Genomic DNA, 26189 nt, shown 5'->3' with positions numbered 1-26189 from the left:
ACCTGATGGCATTTCTAGAGTGAAGGCATCCATAAGTTTTGATAACAATTCTTGCAGCTCCTCCTCCTCCAGCTCATCCTTTTCCTCCTGGATATTAACCGTCTCTCTCCTTTCCATGGGTGCCAGAGTAGGACTGTTTATTTCAGCAGGATCAGTCTGGAGGGTGTCCTGCAGCAGTCTCTCCTGGGGACTGGGGGAGGGGCTAAAGATTTCCCTGGTGGTCTCTTGTGTTGGGCTTTGTGCCCTGGTGCTTTGCATTGAAGATGGCTGCAAAATGGCCTGTGGTGGTTCTGACTTTGGTAAAGCATCCTCTACTTTTGTTTCACTTTGTTGACTTCTGTTAGCCACAGTGGGGTTAGGAAGAGGTTCCCATTCCGAACCATCCTCAATGGCACTCTTGATCTGGGAAGAATCTTCTTTCTTCCAAAGCTGCTCACCCATTCCATGGTTACCCTTGGAAACCATATTTTGACAAGAAGGAGATGAATGGGCTGGCTGTAACATTGCCTGGAGAAAGAAAGCTTTATTTATGGACAAATTAACATTTACCCTATTTTTCATAAATGCATTAAATTTTAGTGTTCCAATAAGACATTTTAATGCAAGATTTTTTTCCTGCCCTCTAAATTCATCACAATTTTATTTTATGCTGTTAATTCAATGTCACCCTAAAACTGTCTACAAAAGTTAAAACAGCTGTGGTATTAAAATATCACAGGGATTAATTACAAGAAGTTTGAAAAATTCTAGGTTCTAGAAGGTCAGGTTCTAAAAACATCATAAGGAATGTCTGAAAACATCAGCCTATATTGAATTAATAGATCAAAAAGTCTTGTTAAAAAACATGTTCATAATGGTATGCTAGGTAGGTATATTGTGGTTTCACGATAATCCACGGGTATGAAATATGGGGGTGTGCTCCCTACATAGTGTGGTCCACAGATTCCTGGAGGATCCTGAGACCCTTTAAGAGTTCCATGAGATTGAACTTACTTTCACAGTGATACCTAGATGTTATTTGCCTGATCATTGTGTCCATATTTGCATTGAAGGTGAAAAATGAAGAGTAAGTGAAGCTAAAGCTGTGGGTGCCTTGGCAGAAACCCAAGCAGCATCGATGAACAGTGCTAGTCATCATGGTATCTGTCATCATGCACTTGCCCTTAAAAAAACCCAGCAAGTTCCACTTAAGATTATCCTCGATAGTGTAGGAAAAAATTTTGAATTTTCTTTATAATAAAACATGTCTTTTTAATATTGTCTGTGATGAAATGGGATGGGAAGTATGTGTAAAACACTTCTGATGCTTACTGAAACACAAAAACTGGCTCTGTGCAGAAGAATTACTTACATGCTGTGTTATTCAGACTTGGGTATTTGGCAAACGACTCAAAAATAAATGGAATGTGACTGTCACAGTAAGAAAAACAGTTAATAATATGTGTTGTCAATTTTAGCTGTTGAGATATTAGCAAAATTAGAATTTTGGAAAACTTGCATTCACCACCATAAGCTTGCAGACTTTCAAATTCTTAGAGACATTTTTTAAAACATATTTATTGATTATTATTATTTTTTAAAGGTTTAATTAATTTATTTTTTAGAGAGGGAAGGAAGGGAAAGAGAGAGAGAGAGAGAAACATCAATGCTCGGTTGCTGGGGGTCATGGCCTGCAACCCAGGCATGTACCCTGGCTGGGAATCGAACCTGGGACACTTTGATTCGCAGCCTGCACTCAATCCACTGAGCTATGCCAGCCAGGGCTATTAGAGACATTTCTGATGAAATTAGTGGTGATATTAATGAATGAGGCTTTTTGTTTGTTTGTTTTGTCTAATGAAATAGGTAAACATTAGGAAGTTCAGCATAGCTCCGTGAACTTCCTAATGACCAATGCCTAACATTGCAGAATCAGGCATGGGCAGAAGATTCATTCAAAGGGAACAGAACATTGTGTTTTTAATAAAACAGAGTGTAAAATAGACATATGGTTTCAAATTCAATATTGCAACTATCATTTAAGAAACAATCCTTTATCAGACTTTGGTGTAGTATCAGAGAAGATCTCCAGTTATCTGAAAATCTATCAAAGTACTCTCTTTTCAACTGCAAATCAGCGTGAGGTTGATTTCTTCATATATTTCAACCAAAACATCTTGCAACAGATTGAATGCTGAAGCAGTCATGAAAATTCAGCTCTTAAGGCAAATCTTAAAGAGATTCCTAAAAATTGTGAAATGATACTCTTCTAAGTTAAAAAAAATGTAGTCACTGTTTGAAAATGTTACATATATAATAGATTATTATTTTTATATTTAAATTAGTTAACCCATTTATTTTAAAACCATGCCTCAATTTTAATTTTGATTATAGTGAATAGCAAGAGTTATAACCCACAAAAGCTCCATGGGATTCTCAAATTTTTAAAATAATGTAAAAGGGATACTGGGACCTAAAGTTTTAAGAATGAAAGTTGTGAAGAACCCCTTTGCCCCGGGTCTACTGTTTCTAAATGGTACCGATACCCTTCTCTCCCAATGGCACTACCTTCACAAAGGGGCGGGGACGTAGTGCGTGGGGAATAAAAGTGGGAGTTGACTGGGGTACATGAAGAGGAGAGGGAAAGGGAACAGGCTGGTCAAGGTGAGATGTGAAGTTTCAGGCTGCAGCCCTCCCTTGGCCAGAGGATTCCAGGTCAGGCTTCCAGAGGGTCCACAGGGCCAGGGTCTCCCACATTTGATACCTGTAAATTCTGCCCCATTTGCTGTAGCTTGGTCCACAGACTGTGCTGGTGGGCTGTGAGTTCGTGAATCTTTGTTTCAAACCTGCAACTTTTTTCTTCTTGGAAGGCGTATATAGCTTGCAACTTGTCTTTGTGTCGGTTTAGTTGTTTTTTAAGGAGCCTGGAAAGAGGACGGGTCTGAGTGAGTTGAACAGACAAGAAGCCAGCAGACAGAGCAGAGGTGAGCAGACTAAGTAGACGCGTGCGTAGAAGATCCACTGTTATCAAACATGGACCAATCCTGCTCCTTGAACCTCTTTGTTCACCATGTACAGCTGCCCTTTGTGTCTATTACACACAGGATTCCATGAAGAATTGCACTGGCTTCCAGAAGTTTTAGAAAACGCATCATGTATACCTTCACCATATACTCAAACTTGACTATTGCCTTGATTCATTATCCTTTTGTGTAGGAACACTCCATGTAGAGAAGGACGGTATACATGTCATGTCCAAACACACACCAGCTGACCAAGACCACAGGGAAGAAGCAATATTGCAATTCACGAACTGTGGGTCTGTTTTGGCTCCTCTTCCCAAGTCTAGTTGTTCGTTGGCTTAAGAAGGAACTGAGGAGTCAGGGCAATGCGTAAGGCAGATCATGTCACTCCTCTGCTCAAAACCCTCCAGTGGTTCCCTTACTTATTTAGAATAAGCCACAGACCTTACAGAGGCAGACAAGATGGTCAAGACCCTCTTTCCCTCTTTGGCCTCCTCTCTGCTTCCTCCAGCTCACTCACTGCCCTTCAGCCGCACAGAGATCTCGGCCACTCTTTGACCACCCTAGGCATGTTCTCCCCTCAGAGGCTATGTTAAACTCAACTATGTTGAAAATGTTAACCTTATTTTCATGAATTATCACAGATTTTTAAATGTTTTTTACATTTATATTATGAAGCACATCTCATCATGAATATATACACATAATAAGTAATTTACTGGGCATCTATTAAAGACCAAGCATTGTGCCTAAAAAGAAGATTCCCTCAGGGGGAATCTTCTTATTGAGGATCAGAAATTCTGCCTTCTTAAAGGAATGACAACAGGAGACGGGACCTGAAGGAATAGTTAGTCCCTTGAGACACGTTAGGGTGGTAGGCAGTTCCGACAAACCTAATAAACCTGGCAGGAAGTCGGATGCTTTTGGAGAAAGTGCACTGGTTTCTTTAGAAGTAGGGAGAACACACATACAAGACACACACAGAATCAGACTTCACTGAAAATGTTTAACCGATGTTCAAGGAATGCAATCAAAACTCAGAGCTTAATTTAATTAGCCAGATGATTTTTCTTTTGCTTCACTCTTCAAATAGAGACAGTACCTGCATACTGGAATCATGAGATTTCTCAGTTTAAAAAATGTCTTCTAAATTTAAAAAAACATGGTAAAATCTTTATAGACATTTTTTCCTATAAAAGCAGAAAGAAATGCCACTGCTTGGTTTCTGTTGCAGTTGTGAACACACACGACTCCTACCTCCTCTCCCTCTGGAGGGCGTTAATGCGTTCATGGGTCCTCCACAGCTCGCTCCTAAGGCTGCTGACAATGGTCTAAAGAAGCAAGAAAGAGAGAAAATGAGTTTGGCAAGAAAAGAGAGAAAATCCACACTTAAAAAATTCATCATCAGAATATGATTATGATATTTAAAAAGATACAGCCTGTTTCAAAAATCGACTAATATTTGGGTCTGTGTCCACATATGCACGATGCATCTAAATGTTCATTCATATGCTCCAAGTATAGTTGCATCATCTTATTTTTATGTAACAGTTTTCTTTAGAGATGTTTAAACATAAAAAAGAGCTTTCGATTCTAAAATTAAGTTATGGTAGTTTGTTGCTCAAGCTAAGTTGCTGCCCAGAACATCTCCCTCCTCACAGTCATCTACAAAGGCACTGGGTCACGTTCTTTCTCTTGGCCCAAAATACCTTTCACTGCTACCTTCCATCTTCTTCAACTTTTTTGTCTTTCCACTGCTGCCTACTTAAATGTGTACTTAGAGTCATCAAGTCTCTTTGAATTCATTCACCAAGTCTCTTTGAACTAATAACGGTCCTCTCAGCTCTCATTCAGGATTTTCCCACCAAATCTTGTCTCTCACAGCACACTCTGCAACCCAGGCGCAAATCCTGCCCTGACCCAGCCTGGCTCCGGCTCCTGGGGCACCGGGTACCAGCCTTTGGCTCCCACACGTCTGGATGGGAGATTGCATTTCATTACTCTAGGCGTCGAAGCAACTGTGGCTACACTCCCTGACCTTCTCCCAATGAAATTATTTTCAGTAAGGGGATTAGAAATGCTTCTTGGTTTATTTAAACAGTACATCCTACAAATACTTTGTCATATATGCAGGTCTTATTTATATTATTATTGACGTGTTTTTTTTAAATCAAAGAAAGAAATGTACCACCTACACGGGATAGGCTGCGGCAACTTTAAAAATGAAAAAGAGATGTGAGGGAGTAAAAGGAAAGTAAAATAAAGGAAGAACGCCAAAACAGCAAAACCTCTTTTGAATTCCTTCCCTCAGAACAAACACACGTTGAAGGGAGAAAACACTCTGCATTGTGAAAACGGCTTTCCTTGAGGCAGGGAATAGAGCAGCTTTTCAGCTGTCCTCCCACATAATTGCACCTTTCTGCCGAGCGCCCCAGTAAGAGGCTGAGGTAGCTGTGCAAGGAGGGGTGTCCGAGCGGCTCCAGTTACAGGAGGTGATGGTGGAAGCGCGCACAGGCGTGCACAGACGGGAAGAAACACCCCACGGCCGCGGCCCAGGCTGCGGGTTACCGGGTGGTCCACAGGACTTCCTCTCCACGCCCACGTCTGCCCAGAACAATGGCAATGTGGCAACTCGAGTTTCTCTGGCATACTTGGAAAGCATTACGGACGACCTCATCTTAAAGACCTGCCCAAGGATCGGACTGCACGGATTATGACAGTGATAGAGGGAAAGGCAGGTGTACACAGGAGGACAAAAAAACAACGGGTTGAAAACATGACAAAAGTATTTGTAGAATGTACACTGACAAAAAAGAAACCAACGACCAAGAAGCATTTCCAATCCCTTCCATGAAAACATTCCATTGGGATTTTTTTTTTTGTTTCCTTTCTTATTTTTCTTTCACTTTCCTCTCTCATCTTTTCCCTTCTAAAAATCTTCAACATTTTCCTTATACATAGATAAACCGATTTTTGTCCTTTCCCTTACTTTTTAGTAACATCAAATCTTGATGCTATGACAGCCCGTTGTCAAGTTAAGGCCCAGTGGACAAAAGAGGGTTTTACCTGGAAGTTCTATTCAGAAGGTTTGGGTAGAGCCTTCATATCTACAGACCCTGCAATGACTTGAAAATATCAAAGCTGCATGCGATTTACCTCTTGGAGATAGACCTGGGAACCATACCCTCAAAGCTCAACTTCGACTACTAAGGCAGTGAACAATACAGTTCATGGATGCAGATCACAGGCAGCATATGTTGTTGGGGTTCAAATTGCCCACTTGTTGGGGGCAACAGGTAAGAGAAAATTTGTGTTGTTCAGTTACATGTAAATGAGGCCAGGTTAGGTGTCTCCTTAAGGAGGTCACTACTGAGTTTTCTATAACATGCCTCAAACGAACAGTACAAATTATACTATAATTAATTCTGTGTACTACTGTTACCATCACTTCATAGTTCTTGGCTGAATGGAAGACTTCCAGCAGACTTCACCCTTGCAAACAGCAGGTAAACCTGATCCACCTTACTTTTTAGAAAACTCCATGCAATTGATTATACAAAATCGGCCCAAAATTGACAGGTAGTTATCTATTTTGAGAATATTATAGGTTTTCTTAACAGATATTTGGTTTGATTCTTTTGATACAAATGTTACTTTAGTCTTTTGGAGTAAAAGGTGAGCATATTTGAGTTGAATTAAGTAGAAATTTGAAGCTCTAAAATTTTTTTTAAATGAATAAAATAATTTTTACTTTTTAACTAATTTTTAAAAAATTCTAAAGTTGATAATTTTCTCAAGAAAATTAAATTATCCAAGTTAACAGGAGAAGGTATGAAGAGACTATTAAGCTTGAAAAATAGAAAAATTTATTTAAATATTATAAAGGGTCTAGTGTCCTAGAATTTTACTCTTGAATTCTGGCAATTGTTAAATAAATAGTACTTGTGTAAGATACATTGTCTCAAAGACAAGAAAGATAAAAAACAACTAGTTACTAAATGCAACCACCAAACTCAAGTGCTCAAAACCAACAAAGACAGTATTAAGAGAGAGAAAAAGACGATTCTGACCCATATCATGCAAACCTAAACAAAAAAATGAGCAAATCAAATTGAAAGTGGATTTAAAGCATAATCTACTACAAACAAGCACAACTTTTAATCTCAGCAATGCCAAGGAAGTTTATTATCAGGGACTCTATTCGTTAATGCAATGCTTCTGATACAGGAAAACATGGGATAATTCCAACTGATGCTAAAAAAGGGATTTAAGATAAATAACTTCAATGACTCCTGATTGAATACCAAAACACTTAAAAATAGGAAAAGAAAATGACTTCTTCCTCATTGAAAAGATCCCAAACCAACAACTAACACCATAACTTTTAATGGAGAAACACCAAGGAAATACCCTCATGAAATATAATCCTATTTAAGATAAAACAAGATGCCCCATCATCTCCTGCATTATTTATATTGTTCTGAAAAAATCTGGAGTCTTACAGGAATGAAGACGTGAAACAGAAATGAGAGGTTTAAGTATTGTAAAGAAAGACACATGAATACCTTCTTCTTCCCCGAGACCACTTATTTATCTACCTACAAACAAGAGATTCAAACTAAATCAATATTTAAAATGATTAAGAGAGTTCTGAAAGGTTTCTCTTTAAAAGATAACCTACAAAGATCTATAACTTTTCGATATGCTGTCACAATAATTAAGAAAAAGTTACAAATGAGAAGGCCTTTATTCACAACAGCAACAACAAACATGAGATGCCCAGGGAGCTCTAGTGAGAAACATAGAACAATAGGGAGTGAGCTAATCTTGGAATGCTGAAAGGACCCACCACGCTCTCGATGCCAGGGGGCCACTGAGAACAAAGATGGCAGTTGGAACTAACACGAAGTTTAAGAATTCATTCAGGAAAACACACACACACCCACATACACACCCACACACACCACAACTCAATGGCAAAAAACCCCCCTAAGTAATCTGTCTTAAAAATGAGCAGAAAGTCTGAACAGACAGTTTATCCAAATGGCCAATAGGTACATGAAAAGATGCTCAACACCCCTAATCATCGGGGAAAGGCAATCAAAACCACAGTGAGTTACTACCTCACACTTGCTAGAATGTGATCAAAAGGACAGGAAGTAACGAGTGCTGGTGAGGGTGTAGAGGAAAGGGAACCCTTGTGCACTGTTGGTGGGAATGTAAATTGGTGCAGCCACTGTGGCAAACAGTGTGGAGTTTCTTCAAAAAATAAAAAATCAAACTACCATATGATTCAGCATTCCCACTTCTGGGTATTTATCCAAAGGAAGTAAAAACAGTAACTTGAAAAAATATATTCACCCCTATGTTCATTGCAACATTGTTATAATAGCTGAGATGTAGAAGCATATTTGGAATGGAATATTATTCAGCCATGAAAAGGAAGGGAAGCTTACCATCTGCAACAATGTGGGTGGACTCTGAGGGCATTTGCTGAATGAAATATTTGAGATAGAGAAAGAAAAACACTGTATGATCTCATTTATGTGGAATAAAAAGCAAAACCAAATAAAACAAAAAACTGAGCTCTCAGATAACAAAGAGCATATTGGTGGTTGCCAGAGATGTGAGGTGGGTGTTCGAGGTGAAACTGGGGAAGGAGGTGAAAAGGTACAAACTTCCCTTTAAAAAATAAATGGGTCCTGGGGGTGGTGACTATTGTTCGTGATACTGTACTGTGTATTTGAAAGTTGCTATTAGGGCAGATCTTAAAAATTGAAACTATGGGCAGTAATGGATATTAACTAGAATTATTATGGTGAACATTTTGTAATATATACAAATATCAAATCATGTTTCATACCCAAAACTAATATAATGTGATATGTCAATTCTGTCTCAGAAAACAAACAATAAAGGAGACTATCAACATTGCGTTGCTTTGTAAATAGTCCCTTATGAGCTACTTGGTGGTGTAAAAGATCACACAGAAATACAGTTTGAATAGAAAAGACAGAAAGGAGAAAACTTGTTCTGTAACAAGTTAATGGTATCATGAAGCTAGAATAATTAAAGTAATATTCATATGTAAGAATAAAAGCAAAAGCAACTGAATAGATAGCTGTAAAACAGGGTTCCCCAAACCCTGGTCCCTGGTACCAAAATGGTGAGCGACCAGTGCAGTGAAAGACATTCTAAAACAGTGAACATTTTAGCATGTACCAAAGGACCCACTACACAGAAATTTAAAAAGAAAATGATTTAGTTAAGGTTAGAGAAAATAGGCTATTTAAGTAAAAAGTAGAAGTAGGGGGGACACCCTGACTTGCTATCAGGCATCAAACAAAAGGTAGATGTTGGAAATAGATAAACCACGTGAAAGCAAATACAGCTAAAGAGTCATTTAATTTCTTAACGGCAAACATTTTCCAAGTGAAAACTATAGAGAGGAAAGAAGAGAGGAAAAGACTGATAGTATTTTCATAAGAATTGAAAATGTCTAGATAGAAAGTCACGTCATAAATAAGACTAAAAGAAAACTATGAAGACGGGCTTCCCATAGTTAACCTTAAAGTTTTTGAAGTTCAAATATATTAATAAATCAAACAGATGCATCAGTGAGAATTGGCAGAGGACGATGACAGAAGACAAAAACCAACTGCCCTCTAAACTATGTGCGGAAAAGAAGTTTCATCTCACTCTTAATCAGAGAGATGGAAATTGAGGCAAATACAACATATTCTGCTCATAAAACTAACAAAATTAAAACTATGGTAATAATAGTCAATATTAGCAAGGATCAAAGAGATAGTTGCTTAAGTTATCTGGGAGTCTAATTTGGTATATCTTTTCCAAACATCAATTTTGTAGTAAGTAAGGAGAGTTTTAAAAATGTCACTCCTCTTATTTAATGATTTCACTTTAAGAAACATTCTAATGAAATAATTTGGCAACAGCATACAATGAATAATGTATAGGAATTTCAATAGTATATTTAAAATAACAGCAAAAATCAGAAATAATCCAAATATTTAATAATAGAGAAGGGGTTCAGTAATGTTAAACCCACTTAAATAAAATTTGTACAACCATTAAGATGTTTTTGAAGAATTGTAATGGCAATGGAAATACAATGTAACTTACATTGATAAAGAACTATATAATCAATACCTTTTGCAGGATGATATAAACTATATTTAGAAATATTAACAAGGAAGAAAGTATATAAAATATTAACAATGGTTATATTATGGATTGATTATACCTTTAATTTTGGCCTTTGCTCCTTTCTGACTTTTCCAAGTTTTCTAAAATAAACACATAGCAGTTTATGACTGAAGTTAAAAAGTTGCTTTAAAAATATGTCCCTAGATTTTTCCTTGATTACATTAACTTCTTGACAACATCCTGCAAACTAAGGAATGAGTCACCAACTCTGACTGCACCACGACAAAATGGCCCAGGTTGTGACAACAATGGTTCCTTTCTCTTTTGGACTCACCTGCGGACCCGGGCTGCTGTTGCGGGTTGGTGGAGCCTGAGGTGTTGGTTGCCGTATTCGTTTGGAGGCCTGCAGGGCTGCCGTTTCCCCTGGACCAGCTGGACTTACATACATTGGCACTTTAGAGCTATCATATTGGATGGAGAGTTTTATTAGAGAGTGTAATAATTTTCCATCATGAGGTAAGACATTGAGTGAAGTCTTAGAAAATGTTAAATCTGTTATTCAAATTAATATACAAACAATAGCGATAGGATAGGCCAACTTTTTTTTCTCTGGGCTCTTGTCCAACTACTCAGCTGATATTAATTGGCCAACAATAGGCATGAAAATTCCATCCCCCCTTTCTGGACAATCTAAAAATGAGAATACAAAGGAAGTCAGGGATGACCACAGGAAACCCCCAGGTCACCGCGTCCTGGTCGGAGACTAGGGGTTCTCAGTGCAGCTGTGGGTTGACTGTGCCATATTGGAAAGACCATAGAATAGAACAGACCAGTTTAAGGTCAGGTACGTTCCATTTTATGTAATTCCATCTAGTTTCATTCTGTTATTCAAAAACTATTTAAAGTCTCCTACCATCTTGAGTTATTGAAGATAAAAAAAAAAGATTGTTAAAGAAAGCAGGGAACTCCCTGTTCATAGAGACTTCACATCTAATAACCAGACAAATATAGAATCATGATCTTTTGATATAATTCGATTCTTTCTACAGAACGCAAGGAGAGTATAGGAACGGATGCGATTATTCTATAGTACTTTCAATTATTTTGCTAAGGAGTGGACGTTTTGGGGTAGAAAAGCAGGACAACCTGTAGCTTCTTTGTCACACATCTTATGAATGACACATTCTATTCCTACCCCATCTGAGATCATTTTAGTACCTGGGAGCTATTCAACACCACTTTCTGTACTCATACAAATATACACAAACATCAAAATACCTATTGACTTTGTTTTTGAAACGAAAATGGTATTGTTTTTATACAATATTTGGCCACTTGTGTTTTTTCTCTTAATGTATAATGATGAATGCCCTGTAGTATAATAAGTAGGTGCTAAAAGTTGTTCTTAAGTAGATTCATTATGTTCTGTTGTATGTCTGTATCGTACATGTTCCATCATTTTTCTACCAGTGGACCAGGAGGTTGTTTCTGGTGTGTTACCCTGCCCTCAAATGTTACAATATTTATCTTTCTTTACTATGTAGAGTGGCTTTTATTCCTATAAGGCAGAGTTGGAAAAGTAGATTAAGGGCCAAACCTTGTATATATTCTTATTGAGTAGATACCACTCTTCTACAGTCTATCTTTCCACATGAGTGCTAGATTCCCTCCGTCCTGGCTGCTGAGGGGCTTTGCTCCAACAATTCTCCCCTTTTGCAGCAAATCATCATTTTCTGTCCCAAAACTCATTCCCTTCAGTGCACTAATGTGCTTCGCTTTTTCCATCACAACAAAACATTCTCTTGAGTCATTCTACCACCTAGATTATCTCTCTGCTTCTTGTACAATAAAAATTTCCAAAGAAGTTTATCATGTAGTATCTTCAATTCCTCATCTCCCATTCTCTCTTACACTGCCTCTAGTCTGATTTTTCTATACTACCATTGCCTTGCAATGCTTTTTTTGAGGTCATTGATCATTTTCTTATCGCTCAATCCATAGGTCAATTTTCACTTGACCCAGCAGCAGCACTTGACACAGTAGACCACGCACGCCCTCCTCCTTGGGACACTTTCTCCACTTGTCTTCGAGGATTCCTCATTTTCCTGGTCTTCCACCTGCCTCATTCATCACTCGTTCTCAGTACCCCTTACTGGCTTTTCTTCTCACCAACTCCATAATGTGAATTATTACAGGGCTCAGTCCTCAACTCTCCTCTTTTCATCTACACTCTCTCTTCGGTGATCTGATTTGATCTCATGCCTTGCAAAGCCATATATGTCAACAACATCCAATTTTGCATCTCCAATAGACTTTCTCCCAAATTCCAGACGTGAATAGTCCATTGCCTACTCAACATCTCCACATGGATGTCTAGGAGACATCACAATCTAAACATCTCCCACCCCACACTGTACTCTCCTGCTGCTCAACAGTCTCCCCTGTTTCAGATGATAGCGACTTTGTACATCTACTTCCTATAGCATCACCGTGACCGTAGTTCAGCATAGATACAAAAAGTGACCCATGGATCTGAGGATGAGAATAGAAATTCTATTAATTGATCCAAGTGTGTGGAAAAAACCCAATATGTGACAAAGTTGGTATTTTAACTAAGTGGGAAAAGATAGCATAATTGACCGACTATCTGAAAGAAAGCAAAGCTAGACCCTTGCTAAACTACATTTCAAATGGACTGAAAATTCAAATTCAAAATGGAAGCTTTAGAGGAAAACTTGGGAAAATATTTACATAACCTTGCATCTACTTTTGCTTCCTTTAGTCTATTTCCAACATCTCTTCCTTCATCCCCTTCAGGGGAATTGGCCTCCTCACCGTTCCTGTCACCTGCCAAGCTCGCTCCTGCTTCCAGCTGCCGTCTCCTCCCCTCACAGAGCGGTTTTCCCAGAGAGCAGCATGGCTCGCTCCCTCAGCTCCTCCCAAACTCTGCTGACGTATCACCACCCACCCGGGCCCACTATAACCACCCTATTTAAATTTTCTGCCCATTTCCTCCTCAGTCTTGCTCTCTTTCACCTGGCTCTTCTTTTTTTCTTTTACTTCAGTACTTACAGCTTCCCATATACTAAGCGATTCATTTATATGACTATTTTTTATTGTCTGGCTTCCCCACTAGAATGAAAGCTCCATGCAGGGGGGTAATTCTATCCGTTCATCATGCATCTATTCATTTTATTATTCAGTCAGCCAGTCATTCATTCAACAAATATTCATTGTTCATTCATCATATTCAGACATTGTTATAGATTCTGGAAATACAACTGAAGACAATAAAAGGGTTTGCCCTACATGGAGCTTTCATTATAGCAAAAAAAAAAAAGTAACATATATAACACAGGTGGCAAACACAAGGCCTGTGGGCTGAATGCAGCCCTCCACCTTGTTTTATCTGGCCTGGCACCTTGTTTCTACCTGGTAACAGCGCCGAGCTCTCACTTAACTGTTAAGGAGTAGTTACATTTATACAGTCCTAAAGTTATATTCAGCCCTTTGAAGGCAACTACAAGGCTGATGTGGCTCCCTGTGAAAATGAGTTTGATACCCTATATCATATAAGATGTCAGATACTGGTGAAATGCTTTATAAAATAATAACAAAGCAAAGCAGGAGGATTGAGAGTACTCGAGTGGGGACAGGGACTGAAATGTTAAGTGGGTGATCAGGGAAGGCCTTAAGGATAAGGTAACATTTGAGCCAAGATCTTTTGTGGGTCTTTAGGAAGTGAGGCGTCAAGCCATTCAGAGAGGTGCCTTATGGGTACCAATTCTTTAAAGAACATGTGTAAGTGTTAAGAGCAGGCTAACCTCGGGGGAAGAGGGAAGAGTCAGGGCTGGGGCAGGGGTGATATAGGTGGGGCCGGGGCACGGGGTGGAATGGGTTATCAGGGGGCTCACATATGCAGGATGTTCCTGAGTCATGCTCCGGTTTTTACTCTTTAGCTTAAAAACAGTGGAAAGGCACCAGAGGAGTTTCAGGCGTGGGAGTTTGGGGGAGATGAGCACGTGAGGAATGTAGTCACATTTGTGTTTTTAAAACCTGAGTCGGGCTTCAGAGGTCAAAAGAAATGCAAGTCAGAACATGGGTCTTTGTGTTCTAACCTTGAGAATGTAGGAATTCAGATAAGATATCAAATATTCAATAAATCTGATGGCTAATTGATATATGTTGTTATTATTCTGCTAGGGAAATGTGCAGTAAATGGATTGAAGAAGATGGATAAATTAGAACCTGATAGTTTTGCTTTCGTATCAAACACCCGAGTGATCCGCAAATTTCATAAGGATATATTGATGTCAACCTGCTAGCGAACGTGACCCAGACATAATGAACACTGTCAAATTGTGAAGCCAATATGCACTTTTTCATTTAAAGAGCTATAAATATATCTTTAAATTATACCAAATAATAAAGTGACAAAATAACCACTGAAATGAGGCCTGGGATTGAGATGGAAATACACCGGTGGGATGTCTGAGAAAAGATTAGAGAATTCCAGAAGAAACTAATACCAACTTAAACTGATCTTTTACAATGGGAGTAAATGAATAATGCTGGGTTTTTTCCACCCCAAAATTTAATGATCCTAAGAGGTAGGAAATGCTATCTCTTCTCTTTACCTTCTGAAATTTTAGATGATAAAGAAAGCGTTACTTCAAAAGTTAAGGTCACAGAGACCTTTTGGAAGTCGTCTTCAGACTGACACTCAGGTGTGTGACAGGGTCTCATACACCGTGGGTGCCATTTGCTTTGGGTCCACCTTCTGGAGCACAGGGTGGCATTCTGAATTTTGAGGGTTAACAAAATTCACAACTTTTGACCCAAGATTTTACTTGAGTAAATTTATCTTACTAACATGTTAAAAATATGGGAAGGTACATGTGTAAGGATGTTGAAAACAGAGTTTTGGGGGGAACAAAACTTGAAAATAACTGGAATTTTCAATGAGATAAGGAATTGCTTGTGAATTATGGCACTTCCTTATCAGGATGAGAGTGAGGCCATTAAAAGTGACATTTTGGAAGCTAATGCCATGGGAAATGCTCTTCATTTAAGGTAAGTGGAAAGAAGAATAAAAAAATTATGTCCAGAGCATAATTCCTTTTTGGACTACTAAAATGTGAGTAGCATTCATCTGTGAGTGATGGGATACTGAGTGTCTTTTCCTTTTTTTTATTTTAATTCTGAATTAAGCTTTGAAAGCAAACCAACTAGAAAGGTAGGGATAGAAAACAAAGCTATTCAAATACTCTAATATTAAAAATCTTCTGTGTCTGATGCCTTTAGTTGCCTTTAACTCTCAATATTTGGATGGACCCCCTGAAGGGATTTTGCCTCTGGTTCTACTTTAAGTGAAAACTCATTTCTAGAAGGGAAAAGCAGGTCTCCTTCTCCCTGGCCTCCTGCCTTCCTCGGGCTCATTAGCATTATGGGAGCAGCTGCTCTGTGCCCAGGCCCCAGGTGGCCACTCTACAGGACTGGCTCCGAGCACTCACCTAGCCTGTGCGTGGTCCCTCGCGCCCTTTGGATTCGCCCGATCCAGCAGCCACTGCCTTCTCGCAGCTTCCTTCCTCCCAAAGCCCGCCTGGAGCAGGTTGTTTCTGACGGCCCTGAGGAGGAGCTTCGTGTTCTCCTTTGCCGACATCTCCTGCAACGGCCAACATTGCAAAGGGTGTCTGAGCAGCCTCGACGTGCTCTTCTTCCCTCACTCGGGCAGACTGGCTGCCACGAAAGGTTCTGCAATTCCTTCCCTGACATTTATGTCCTCAGAAAAATCACTTTACTTTCTTATCGCCTGGATTTCTTCACGTCCTCTCTGTCTGCGTGTCCACACAGCATACATTTCCAAATGACATACCCCTCAACTTCTACAATAACGTTTCTTCCTTAGAGAACCTAGCAATGTGGAATTTCAGAGCTAGAACAGGGGAAGGAAGGAGGACAAAGTCCATGGTTGTTAACATTTGGGTTGTGGGTTCCTTTGAGAATGGGGTGATCACCTGTGGATTTATCTCTGGGAAAATGCTCATATATTTAATTCTTTATAAAATCTCAGTGGATTCCCAGACCACCTAAAGTCCATCCATCAACCCCACATTAACAATCTTTGCCCCCATCCTCTGCCAAAAAATCAAAGCAGGAATACAATGAGTTGGTACAGATTTTCAGCACTTGAAATCTAAAGTGTAACAACAAGTGGCCACACGGTGTCAGTCTAACATCGGTAAGCCTTATTTCTCCCCAGGCTTTTAGAAAAGGGAAGGTCCCCTGCCAATGAACCTGAGGGTTTCAGTTAATAAAATACAGTTTAGAAAAGCAATGCCCACTAGGAATTACTTGCAAGATGTAGGCATTTGACTTTTGTGGACCATTCTTGTTAAAGGGGAGAATGAGAGAAAACTGCCCTCTGAAAAGCTAGTTCATCAGGACACTCCATTCACTGTTGTGGTCCTTGAGGGTGATGTCATCTGTACCGAGAGACTGATCCACGGAAACTTTGTGATGTGAAGAAAGTGTCCTTTCTGAAAAAACTAAAATACTCTTTGTTTAATATTCACTATCCCATTTCTCTTTCTTCTTAGAAAGATCTGAATTCTCTTGTTGAATATTAATATTCTTTGAAAAGTTTTAATTTTGTACCGTTCCACTCAAGACAATGATAGTTGTCTTTCTCTCTGATTTTTCCTGGAGAAACAAAAATACTTGATGCCTCCGGCTCAGGAAAAGTCCCGTTACAAAGGAAAACACCGCCACGGCACTAGCAGCTGGAAGCCTGGTTGCCTCCCCTTCCCCAGCCAGAGCCTTTCCTTCTAAATCTGCGCCCACTGCTACTGCCCCACCCCCATACCCCTCAGACATCTTCCACCACACAGCTCGAGATGGACGGCTTCCCCCCTCCACTCCGGTCAGCCTTTCCTGTCTCCGAAACATTTAACTAAAATTTACAATGTAAAAAAAAAATTGTATCAAGAGAGATTTAAGGTTTCCTAGCCACGTCCTTCATCTTAGATATTTATCAAGCATGAAAGCAACAGAATGCGTGGTTTTGCTGGAGGGAAAGGTTTGAAACTGCTACAGCTGGTACTAATGCGACTCGAGAACAGTTTGCGGCATGAAGGGAGGTGTTACCTGGACACGGTGCTCACTCACAGGATGAGACTCCTGGTGGGACTTGCTGTGCAGACCAGATAAGAAGCACAGCTGGCAGATGTCAAAGTTGAGGCACTTGAGACAGCGGTATCTGCAGATGCAAATGGAAGCACAGCTGACATTACTACTAGCAGGCGAACAAAGAAAATGACAGTCAGGTGGAAAATGAGCAGAAACACACAGGAGACGTCTGGGCTGCCAGGGGAGTGGGACGTTTCTCCCACATTTTGCAGGGATGGATTCGGAATGGCTCTGATGTGTTTATCTAATCGAGGAAAGCTTTGGGTGGTATTTTTAAAATACGGCATTATAGTCATATAGTTTTACCCAACAAACAGTAGTATAGATGTCTCATTCATCCTTCTGCCCCAAATATTTACAACTGCAGGGTAATGTGTGCTACAGACTTGACAACAGACCCTCCATACCACCAGTACCAATGACCTTGGGGTGGAAATGCAAACTCACTGTTTTGGAGGCTACCTGGTCCATGTGAGGTTTTCAATAACCATTAGTTGAAGGAAGTCAAATGAATGACAGTTTCTTCACCAGAAAAGTGGAACTGGTAAATCCTGCCTTCTCAGCCTTGCAAGGTATTGACAAAGCTTTGAAAATCATTTGACATGCATAAATGGGGAGGCTTTCACTTTTTACATGAAATGTATAACATACTAAAGTATTTTTATAAGGATTATTTGATAAGCCACCCATACTGGCTGCTTTATCCAGCACTATGTATGGTTGCAGTCAACTCACCTAGGACAGTATGTTGACCCTGACCTTGCATTAGTTCCTCTGTGGAACAACCTGCAGATTTATAAAAGGGTGTAGTGTGCATAACGAGATTAGTTTGTCTTTGATGTCTTCACCAACAGAAAACCAAATTTCTTTCCCCAAACTCATCTCAACCTTCAATGGCTATTGCAAAGTATAAATGTGACATGTACTGCGAAAATTTAATAGCTGGCTTAGGAATGATCCTTAATTTTTGTACTTCCTCTTACTTTAGAAGGCCAGTACCCTCTTCCTGCTACCTCCAGCTCCTATAACACTTCTCTGAAATGGCTTTGTTAAGCTCACTGAAACGAAAAGCCTGGAGGCTATGGTTGGAGTCCAGCAGGGCCAAAAACACAGGAGCAAGGTCGGGACAGTAACGCATTCAGGCAGTTTCTGATGGATGCAGGCTACAGCCACAGGCGGCCTGTGACATCATTTGACCCACCCCTCCTTCTTTTACTTACACAGAAACTGAGGCCCGGAGAGGTTGCAGGCCTTGCTCAGCTCACCCAGCTATCTCACGTACGAGAACTGAACATGGCCTTGGGTGTCCAGGAGGAAAGATGGCTCCCACGGGGGCCCTTCTGTTCTGAACAGATAGGATGTCACCTAGAACGTAACATGTGGCACTGCTTGCCCTCTCCCTCTGCTGGGTTTTGAGTGACTGGAGCAAATCATTCAAACTCTTTGAAACTCTTTCATGATATAGGAATGATTATATCTGCTGTACATTACACATACTGATTTTGAAAAAAAATTTTAATGTAAAGGCTGTGTTTTACATAATTGCAAAGTGAATTCTGCATCTGGTCCAGTGTGGGACACACAGGAACTGCTTAATTAATACTTGTTCATTGGTTAAATGGTTATAATATACATAGAACATAGTTAATAATATGCACGTTCCTCCACTATCCTATATAAAAAGAGATTATTTTTCATTGTAATGTGGAGATTTCTTTGGTTTGGCTGGCTTGCTTTTCAACAGCCTTGTTCATTTACATGTGTTATTGTTTTCAGTTCAGTTATGGGCACAGAGCTGTTCATGAGCAAAGTTTCACTGTGCCAGAATTCTTTTCAAACCCCATTTATTTTCTCAGCGAAATTGAAACCTGATTCCCAGTTTCTTCGTGGGCCCAGCACATTTAAGATTTGGGGCTAGTGAAAATCTGAAAGTGCCCAGAAGAAGAGAAACAGAGGGAGCCCTCCTCGACTTGTTCCTGGCTGTGCGGGGGGAGCCCCCGAATAAGTCTCCCTAGAATGCGCCGATCTGGCACACAGACTATTTTGAGCTAAGAAAAATTAAAGCTTAAGGAGGGTTTTTGTTTTTTTCTTTTTCTTTCCTGTTACCTGCCTAAAGGGTTCCAGATAGAAAAACCTCCCTCGAGAAGGGAGCCTGAGCATCATCGCCTCTGCGTGCGTGGGTTGAGACCGGGAGGACCCTCGCGAACCCGTGTGTTAGATTCCCTGTGTGTCCCACTGTTTCTGGGTGGCCGAGCATTTGCTTTCCACGTGTTTGCTCTTTCCCATCTGCCTGTGAATCACCTGCTCTCCCCTTGAAACCCCAGACCCCTGCCTTCCTCTCGCTGGTCCCGAACGGCACGTAGGCCGCAACTGCCCAATGTGTCCTTGGGTCTCATTTTCTTATGGAATCCCCACGTGGGGATTGTCTGTCTTACAGGTGCCTCTGTAAGACATTTGGTTGTTTTCTCCTGTTAATCTGTCTCGTGTTAATTTCAGGATTAGCCCAGCCAGGAAAACTTAGAAAAGTAGAAGAAAAATTATTTTTTTCTGCTCCCAGAGCCACCTGGTGGCCCCAGCTCTTCTGTCCTTCCACACCTCCTGCCCCTGTACCTGTGTTCACTCACGAGGACGGTGGCATCCCTTGCGCCTGGCCTGGGTCTGTTGGTTTCTTTCTTATTAATAACTCTAATTTCACTTCCTTATTGTTTTGTTTATAGGAGACCTAAAACATCCTTTCCCTAAGATGGGATATTTGGCTGTCGTTCTCAAAGATCTGACTCGCCTACCTCCAAACCTAGCTTTCAAATATGCCCTCTCTCTAGGCAGAGAAGAGATGTGGCCTGAGCTGCTCCCACAAAACTTGGTCATTCCTTTGGGTCCAAGGAACATCCTCACTTGCCTCCACAGGGGGGCAGCAGAGCATCGTGGTTGCAAAGCAAGGATTCCGGATTCAGGCCGCCACCCTCTGCTGCTTGCTAACCCTGTGAACTTAAGTTATTTAGCTTCTCTGAAGTCAGGGATAACACTACCACCTTTTACAGAGAGTTAGAATAAGAGTAAATGAAATAATCCATGTGAACCATACAACCTAACAGTTACTCAACACTTAATAAAGGCAAACTATTAGTAGTGTTTATATTATGGATGGCTCCAGGGTATTTAAAAGGATTTGTGTGTGTGTGTGTGTGTGTGTGTGTGATGAAAGAAAATATTTTTTCCCTTAGAGGAATAAAAGTGTCTACTGGTTAGAGGATAAGTCAATGGAAGAACTTAATATTCCATTAACTATAGAGATGAAACACTTATTATTAACCGGGATCCTTCATGGAGGAAATTAGTGACCCAATAATTTGCCCCCCCACATTTACTGAATTTCAGATGTGTGAGAAGGACCACAGGAAGAATCTGGAGAGACACAGCTACAGCTCTAGACCCATTTGGGAATGACTGTCCCTGTGATATTGGTGAGCGACTGTACCTCTGTCCCGTGATGGGGAAGTTCCTACATATTCTACACCGGGCAGGATGAGTGGCCATTTCAGTGGCTGACAGTTGGTGGCAGGTCGGGAGCCACAGGAGGATGGGAGGCTCAGACTGTAACCAAGATAGGAATTTCTCTTCTTTGATTGCCGGGCTCAGCACCTGAAACACAATGGCAGACTTGGATGTGTTTCGAGAAATGACTGTGGTCTTTGGGATAGGTGGAAAATACATTTTCCTCTTCTGGCTCTGTTTCTGTGAGCTGTGCTGAAGAAGTTCACGTCATGAAAAGTCAGAGGCAAGACTAGCTCTTCCAGTAGGTTGTCTGGGATGTTGCATGGAGTACTAGGTCTGTAATTTAAACTGGTCCGCAAATATGTCAGCTTCTACCTCCCAGGGACATTTGCATGGCACTCACCCCTTGGAAGCAACTGCGGATAGCACTTTCCACGGAGCCCAGAGCACAACTCTCGCCCACGACAGCCGGGATCTACAAGAGGCAAGAAGCCCCACGTCAGCCGTTAGAAAGTGGAGAAATACGTAGACACTGACGCCAGCGTGCCTGATCAGTGGTGTGCACAGCCACGGGGCCACAAGAATCGGGTGCCTGGGATGGGCTGTGCTGCCTCAGTGCAAGCAAACGAGAATGTGTAGGTTTTGTGCGCATGTATGACTAGAGACAATAGGTGAGTAAGTAGGAAGGTGTGGAGCTGGAAGGAGAAAAGAGGGTGAGAAGAAGACAGGGACGGCTTTCATTGTTGCTTATGATCTCAGTCAAATTATTTAATCCTTTTCTGCTCTTGTTTGCTTATGCATTACGTATAATGATACTGTGTGAAAGTTCGGAGTAGCTTTAAGATGAACCTTTTCAAACACTTTTCACATCGTCTCATATTAACAAATGCCAATTTCTGGGGTAGGGCAGGGATCATTGTCCTTGTTTGAAACAAGGGGTAATTGAGATTTGATCTTCTGCTCAAGGTTAAACAAAGAGAGTTAGAGCCACGGAATTGAGATCTCTCTCCAAGACTCCTCACTCTCGTGAGGGGTTCTCACAAAGCTTTGTCACACTCCAACCTTATGTGTACTCAGATGGCTCAGTGTACACCCGCTCGTGGGTTCCCCCTTTCAATCACATTCCCCAGGAGGAAGTTAGCCAAGGGACTAAGAGTGCCTTGTGATTGCCAAGGTGGCCAGGAGTTTGGACCTGACATTATCTGTGTGCCCATTTACATTTACCTGTCACCTCCATTTATGCCCATTCCGTTGCGGGTCCTAATCTCGTGTCTGAGGTCTTCCACAGCACAGGCTGTCAGCAGGCACTGCCTGTAAACTCAGGAGTAATTTCAAGACCCTCCTGCTGAGTCCATCAACTCGAATAAACATTCGTCTAATCAGGAAAGTGGCACTTAGAACCACTTTGCTGACAATTAGCCAGGCAGAAGTCAACAAACATTTGCGTAATAGTGACAAGATGGCTTGTACTTTAAATTGATAATCACCCCATCACCAGCTGAACGTGAGTAACAACTCCGTATGTTATTTAGCCTTTGTCTGGAAAAAATAGCTCATTACCCAATGCTGGTGAACTATCTGGACCACCTATTTAGACATTGTCCTTGAGCCCTGGGAAAGGGGTTTAACCTAATTTGTGAAATAAGGGATGTGTCCCAGATGGGATGGACCTGCCAGCTCTGTGATTCTGACCCCAGTCAAAAGAAAATCCACTTCCGTAGTGGGTTTTAACCTATATTTTTGGCTCTAAGTGGGAGCACAAAGATTTTGTGGATTAATTGCCCATTTGACTAATTTCTTTCAGGTGTTCTGGGGAAGAATTAAACATGACTAGATGACACACGGGCACAGTCAGAATGCCACTTGAAATGATAATTAGAATTCTTGGGGGAGGGGTTTGAATCACAGAGTGAGACCTGGAATTTTATGTAGGACTTCATCTCTAAGTTCTTAATGGAAGTCAATGGGATCGTAATTTGCTATGCAAATGTCTGCCTTCCTAACAGCTTTCTCAGGAGCATAATAATGTGCTGGGGGAAGGCAGTGCTCTGTGGGAGCTGCCACTTCAGCAGCTCGTTGACCTCAGCTGAGCCTGGAACAAGGGCAGATTTTTTTCCGGGCCTGCGGGGTGGGGTGTTAGCCCGAGGCCAGCAGTCAGGAGGCAAGAACAGGATTTCTGCAGAAGGAAAATGCCTCCCAGTCCATCTTCTTTCATCACATGCATCTACACATGCATGTCTTACAAGCCTGACTGTGTGAATGAATGGACAGGTTCTCCCACTCTCTGGTTCCCCACCAGCTTGGGTCCTGAGATGTGGGACTGTTGAAGCAGTGCCCCTGCTGCAGAAGCTCCTTGAGACGTGCCTGGGAGTCAGCAGAAAATTGGCGGTGAGATCCACGTGCTTCCACAGCCACCAGAGCAGCTCTGAAATAACGATGCTTGATGTTTTAACCGTATCGATTTACAAAAAGTTATTATACTTTTAAGAAGCATGAATATCTTAAACGTTGTTTGGAATTTTCAGAATAAATTAAACATTAATTCCTGTGACCAATAAGAACATAACATTTTATATTAAGACCAAAGCAAAGCAGAGGTAATTTTGCATAGGTTTGCCAAACCACGCACTCTGTCCCAGAGTTCTGAAAACCTTCCTCAACACCCACTCCCTAACCCCATCACCACTATCCCAGCTCAGATCCCTGGTCCTGCAGAGTACCAGAATATATCACCCCGAGATATGCTTCTTTGGCATAAGAATTATGTGAGCTAAAGATCTTTGAGGACCAGTAGATGCAGGAAAAACTCTAAAACTAAGGCACAAATTTTTCTTTTGTAAAGAAAGTGTAATTTTTAAAGGAAATTTCCATGTGCCAAAAGTATCTCCCTCTACCTACTAGGAAGAGATGAACTCTTAACAATGCTTATTATTGGATAAGAAATAGGCTTAAACCAGAATAACAAACCTTACTAAACAACCCTTGTTCATCATACTTTTCCTGGTCGCCTTCTCATAACTTGCCTCCCCCACTCGGAGACTCAGAATCTCCTTTTTTTTGTTTAGCATAGGATGGTGTGACAGCCAGAATTCTAACCAGCTCTTTGAGTTACTCATCACTGGGTGCTCCTGTGTGAGGTACCACGTGCATGTGAATAAACCTGTTGGATTTTCTCTCGTTAATCTGTCTTTTGTCAGTCTGATTTACAGGGTGTAAGCCAGACAACCTAAGATGGATAGAGGAGAAAAGATTATTTTTTCCTCTCCTATAGCCTACACCCAGCAGAAAAATGACAGAAAGTTAGTATGGCTTCACCTGTGCAGAAAGTGTCGTGTGGGGATGTTACAGGGACTGCACAAAGAACAGAGACATCCTCTGAATGGGTAAAGGGTAGAGTGGGATGACCCCCACTTACACACAAGGCAATCCAGAGCCTGATTAACCTATTTGCAAAAATGCTTGTTCGGCTACAATATTGTACATAATTTTAACATTTAAGTACCATATTTGCTTTAAGGAGGTTACATTCCCTTGCCTAACAAAGACAACTATATTAAAATTGCACATCTTAGAGCAAAGGAAATCATGGAAATCTTAGCTATTTGAGTATTCTGCATTGCATTTTATTTATGCTTTCATCAAGCATTTGTTGAAGGCCTTAGCACCAGGAACATTTCTAACTAGTGGCTAAATGAATGTGAGTGAGCTATAATCCTTGCCCTTGAGAAGCAGTCTAATGTGGAAAGGATATGTCTAGGTAAAAATCACAACAAAATTTGACAAGGACTGTAACAAAGCTATACACAGGGAGTTAAAGAAGCTTTTAGTGAGGAGATGACTAGTACTTTGATGATCTTGAAAGACGAGCGGTATGTGTCAAGTGAAAGGGCAGGAGGTGGTGTGCAGAGCGACGGAACTGCCTGAAGTCAGCCCTGGAGAACGTGGAGTGTGGCGGCACAGCGGGTTTTTTTTTTTTAAAGATTTTATTTATTTATTTTTAGGGAGGGAAGGAAGGGGGAGAGAGAGAGAGAGAGAGAGGGAGAGAGAGAGAGAGAGAGAGACATCAATGTGCGGTTGCTGGGGGTTATGGCCTGCAACCCAGGAATGTACCCTGGCTGGGAACAGCGGGGGTTTTGAAATGCAGAAATGGGAAGGGTGGGAAGAGTGTGAGGAGAAATGAAACACTATGGCAGAGGCACAAGAAGCCACTAGCAATTTTTTTCATGGGGATCGCCTGAACTTACAGACCTATGTATCATCGTCTTTGTCTAGGCTATTCTACAACTCTGTAGAGATTCAAGTTAACTTGTAGAAAACGGATCTAAATGCAAAGGATTCCTATCTATAAACATGAAAATACAGCCTGTCATAGGTGAAAACAAACCTCCCCCCTTCCCAAAGCCAGTCTCTTATCGCCTCCAAATTAATTTTAATGTTTGTAATCCCTCAGTGTGGCTGTTTTTTGGTTATTTCTTTCAACTAGCTATAATATTTTTTACCAGTGCCTCCTCTTAATTAATAAATTAGCTAAATTTTTGGACACATGTTCATTTGATATTTGTAAGAGAATCATGATTTTACCTCTTTGTGAAAAGAGAAGGATTGGTTCAAATCATGCAGGTTTGCTTGTGATGCTAAGGACTTGGGCTTTATTCTACACATGTGAATGACCAGTGCGGAATTGTAGGCAGGAGGGTGACATGTGCATTTTGGAAGAGTCACTGGCTGCAGTGCGGAGGTAGAGCTGGAGAGGGAAGAGGCTTGAGTTGAGAAAACCAATTAGGAAGTGATTGCAATAGATCAGACCAACATTCAGATAATATCAGTGGCTATGGAGCAGAGGAGTTGCATGAAGAATCATATTAAGGTATAATTGACACTGTGAAAATGAGAGTCTTTATTAACAAATGTGGCTAATAGCTGGAACAAATTAAGAACTCTTAAGTATTAGAGATTTACCTGCTGTAGATCTGTCAGTAGGTTTCTCAAAACCCTTCGAGTCATGCGTGCCCCAGAATCATAACCTCCCCTGTTATTTTCCGCGTAGAGCTGAAAAAGAGCTGGACACATAAGGGAGAAAAGAAATCTTTAAATAAATTCTTGCAATGTACCTTTGAAGAGTATATGCTCTGAATTCTAAACAGTGTATTTGTGGGTACGAAGGGAAGAAAACAGAAAGTTCTTCGCTTGATTCTTTGCTTTCTATTGTGAAGGCTTTCCAAAATAGATAATTTGATAACTACTGAAGACCTAATTCCCATTTCCATCCCTTGATAATTCAGCACACCGATAATGAAGACCAGGAGGTTGGTAAACAGCAATGTAAGGAGAGGCCCA

At 40.8% G+C, this 26189-nt stretch overlaps 1 protein-coding gene across 1 annotated transcript in view; it reads right to left on the bottom strand.

Moving 5' to 3' along the window:
* The window catches only part of DYTN (dystrotelin), a 43576-nt gene that overhangs the window by 5483 nt on the left and 11904 nt on the right, over window positions 1–26189 (bottom strand). Inside the window, exons 5-11 of the mRNA XM_028508517.2 lie at window positions 25812–25912; window positions 21256–21327; window positions 20836–20999; window positions 17316–17427; window positions 15683–15831; window positions 2744–2903; window positions 3–507 (exon numbers count right to left, since the gene is read on the bottom strand). Coding sequence (XP_028364318.1) covers window positions 3–507; window positions 2744–2903; window positions 15683–15831; window positions 17316–17427; window positions 20836–20999; window positions 21256–21327; window positions 25812–25912 — 1263 coding nt within the window. The remainder of the gene's footprint in view (window positions 1–2; window positions 508–2743; window positions 2904–15682; window positions 15832–17315; window positions 17428–20835; window positions 21000–21255; window positions 21328–25811; window positions 25913–26189) is intronic.

The sequence above is a fragment of the Phyllostomus discolor genome, chromosome 4, assembly GCF_004126475.2.
Source record: "Phyllostomus discolor isolate MPI-MPIP mPhyDis1 chromosome 4, mPhyDis1.pri.v3, whole genome shotgun sequence".
NCBI classification, from domain to species: domain Eukaryota; kingdom Metazoa; phylum Chordata; class Mammalia; order Chiroptera; family Phyllostomidae; genus Phyllostomus; species Phyllostomus discolor.
The sequence above is the reverse complement of the archived record's forward strand: the minus strand, read 5'-3'. Positions and strand labels throughout refer to the sequence as shown.